Source organism: Octopus bimaculoides, chromosome 9, assembly GCF_001194135.2.
Source record: "Octopus bimaculoides isolate UCB-OBI-ISO-001 chromosome 9, ASM119413v2, whole genome shotgun sequence".
In the NCBI taxonomy this organism is placed as follows: Eukaryota; Metazoa; Mollusca; class Cephalopoda; order Octopoda; family Octopodidae; genus Octopus; species Octopus bimaculoides.
The window spans coordinates 36,639,411-36,643,227 of NC_068989.1; the positions used below are offsets into that span (position 1 = coordinate 36,639,411).

Below are 3,817 nucleotides of genomic sequence, written 5' to 3' on the forward strand. Positions count from 1 at the left end.
TATACGCATATATGCGCAATCTAAATTTTTATGCACGTTTACTATATGTTCTTGCTTATTTTCTCTCTCTACTTCTTCCTTCCTATCCCCAGCCTTTTTCTCCTCTCTTTTCTTCCTTTGCTATCTTTCTTTTTTTCCATTTCTTTCTTTCTTCTTTTCTCTTTCTTTCTTTCTTTATTTTCTTTCTTCTTTTCCTTTTTTATGACAACTACATTCCCCCACCCCCCCCTTTCCCATATTTAACATTATTATAGATACGTTACTCTTTACCCCTCCACTCCATAGCTTAAGATACAATTTTCGTTACCAGTGCATAGGTTTTTCACGCGCAAAATTAAATGCGTGTGTGTGTATATGTGTGTAGATTTGTACTTATGTATATATCTGTGCCTTGTAAATATAGGCCTATATACATAGATTGTTTGTGCGTATGCAGCTGTGTATTTCGATGTATATATTTATATATAGCTATATATATGTTGTGGATAGCCTTGTATACATACACACTATTGTAATTTTAATTTTATTTTATCTTATTTTATTTTATTCTGAATGCAGCGTATACTTTATTTTATCGATTTGATTTTAATCCGTTAATTCGTATATAATTAATTATTTGCAATATGTATTTTGAGCCCATTTTTCTATTTAAGGTTTTCTTCGATATTTTTTTAATAAGATGAATCTGTATTAAATTTATTTGGTCTGTGCATTACGCATCTATTACCGTTAATTGAAACGACCAATCCATGACCGTTATTTGAAACAACCAATCAAACGAATCCATGTGTTTTAAATTTTATATTACTTTCGATTGCATTGTTATCCTTTCTCCATTTCTAACAAAACTGTCCGATGAACGGGAACGTGAAACTCAGAGTAACGGTTTTTTTGTTATATTTCTGCTGCTTTTAAATAAAGTATATATATATATATATATATATATATATATATATACATATATATATATATTAGAAGAAAATGTTTCATTGAATAGGTTTAGATGATGGCAGTGTAGATTTATCAAATTCTGTTTCTCATGCAATACTAAACAGCCAATATGGCTTACAACGAGTCATTTTACTTTCATGAAATATGAACCTGATCTGGAAGAGTAATTATATTTGTATTATTTCCAGTCTACAGAAAGTTAAAGCAGAAGTTAATATATACTAATCCTGTTACTTACAGACTGTTTTGAATTAATTTAAATTCAAGAACATGCACTAGCAACCTGATTTATCAAACTTCAGCCAGTTCAACAGCTCCTGTTTGAATTGCTCTTCTCTATTTCAGCTGGATTTATTTTATTGATCCTTGAAGAATGAAATGTTAAAGTTACATAAATGTAGGATTTGAACTTACTGTAAACAACAATGCAGTTTTAGAGCCCTCATCACTGCACCAGCTAAACTGAGTGGCTTTTTAAGCACTCATAAATTTCCATTGTTTTAAGCAAGAATAACAGTAATAACAACAGCAGTAAAATAATGTTCATACCTTGCCATTTTCCATTATAACAAGTTTTAAGGCTTCAGTTGTAATAGTTAGAGTAATGTTGGAGCCTGAACACCTCAGGTTAGCATAACCTCCAAGAATGCGAAGAACCTTTTTGTCTGACTGAAAGTATAAAAATACAAAAAAAGTTTTTTTCATTAGGCCAATGTATATAAAGAATAACTGAAGTAAAATTATCATGATCATTGCTTTAATACTGGTGTAACAAGGAAGGGCTTCTTTATGCATTGGAAAATAATTTATTCATTACATTAATAGGGAAAATGTTCATGCAAAACAATTAATGAAAAAATTCAGATGAAACAGCAAACAGAGTCTTTGTTAGAAACTCAACATTTGAGCTAATTTTTACGTATCAAATACACATTCAGGTGCCATGATGCGTTTTCTTCTTCAATCATTCCAGGTTGATTATGCAGTAGTGAAAACAGCTACTAGGAGGATGTACACTCTGAATTTTTGGTGCTTAATTTGGCTATATTTGTAGGCCTCACTCATGGAAAGTTCTAGTCAGACCACTGAACTATCACATGAACAACAACTGTTCAATGGATAAAATCTTGGTTGTGCACAAGATTGTGATTTCTATATGGCAAAACTTGGGATCAAATCCAATGCTATACTTGCTTATTCATATTGGAATTGAATGATTTTTTTTTACAACAGTGTTCCTTGCACCTTAAGCCTGCATTTGTTGGCACTCCGTCACTTACAACGTTAAGGGTTCCAGTTGATTTGATCAACGGAACAGCCTGCTTGTGAAATTAGCGTGCAAGTGGCTGAGCACTCCACAGACACGTGTACCCTTAACGTAGTTCTTGGGGAGATTCAGCGTGACACAGGGTGTGACAAGGCTGACCCTTTGAATTACAGGCACAACAGAAAGTAAGAGTGAGAGAAAGTTGCGGTGAAAGAGTACAGCAGGGTTCGCCACCATCCCCTGCCGGAGCCTCGTGGAGCTTTTAGGTGTTTTTCGCTCAATAAACACTCACAACGCCCGATCTGGGAATCGAAACCGCGATCCTATGACCACGAGTCCGCTGCCCTAACCACTGGGCCATTGCGCCTCCACTAAGCCTGCATTACTACATTCTTAAGCTGCATCTATCTCAGGCCTCAGCTAATTACTTTATACCGAGTCTTCTTTGTTTACCTCTATTTTGGATATACAGTGCCATTACATACCCATATCAGCCCAACTCTCTTTCTCTCTCCTTTTCTCTCTCTAACAACTAACCAATGTTTTTTATGTATGTTACTATTTTAATGCGTTTGCACTCAATTTGTTTTCATAAGTTAAGCATTTGTTCACTAAAGGTATCAAAGTCACAAACCAACAAGAGAGCCTCTGCAATTGCTCAGACTACTAAAAATAGCAACCAAATATTCCTCAGATAACACCACAGTGTTTTAAATAAAAATCGTATTAGATAACATATTTCTATATACTTCAAAAGAGTGAAATTCTCTTGGCTGAATTGTCTTGATCACAGATTATCTTCTTGATCAGGACTGACCTGGGGTTAACAACAACAACGACAGCGATGATGACGACAACAACAACAACCTGTTTGTTCTTCCCCAATTACAACCAGTTCAGAACAATCACTTCTTGTACATCGCTACCATACTTATGACTAATATAGTCTGGGATTTTCTTATAATGAGAGAAATATTTTGTCATTGAGAGACAACAAATTCCTAAACTGACCCTGGTTACTTTTTGTCAGTATCAGATGTAATCCCAGTACTTAATATTTATGCTACTAATCAACTACTCCAATCTGAGCAATTCAAAGTCTTCTATGTCCATACTCCGAATTATTCCCTTAAATCTAAAACATTTAAAGTTCTGAATTCCTGACAGTTTAACTGAGGATGCCAATGCATATTTGCTGTCTAAATTGGTTATTAGAATTGTACACTACAGCACACATACTTAGTTCTTTTTGAATTCCAAACAAGAATGAAAGCTAATTAACAGAGAATGATGAAAAATGAAATATATGTTCACACAATTATAATAATGAGAGGTGTGACTGTGTAGTTAAGAAGCTTCCTTCTAAAGTCTATAGTCTCAGGTTCATTTCCACTGTACCTTGGGTAAGTGAGGCCAGCCAAACCCTTGTGAGTAGATTTGGTAAATTAAAATCTTTAGTAGATATCATCCTCATTATTTCATGTTTGCCTTCCATGCTGGCATGGGAGGCATGGTTTGACAGGAGCTGGCAAGTCGAAGGATTGCACTAAGCTATATTGTCTGCCTTGGCATGGTTTACACACACACACACACACCCAT

At 34.6% G+C, this 3,817-nt stretch overlaps 1 protein-coding gene across 3 annotated transcripts in view; it reads right to left on the reverse strand.

The window, feature by feature from the left end:
- The window catches only part of LOC106871874 (SHC-transforming protein 1), a 74,927-nt gene that overhangs the window by 25,842 nt on the left and 45,268 nt on the right, over positions 1 to 3,817 (reverse strand). For all 3 annotated transcript variants that reach the window (XM_052970636.1, XM_052970637.1, XM_052970635.1), the window contains exon 5: positions 1,501 to 1,620. In XM_052970636.1, the coding sequence (XP_052826596.1) occupies positions 1,501 to 1,620 (120 nt within the window). The remainder of the gene's footprint in view (positions 1 to 1,500; positions 1,621 to 3,817) is intronic.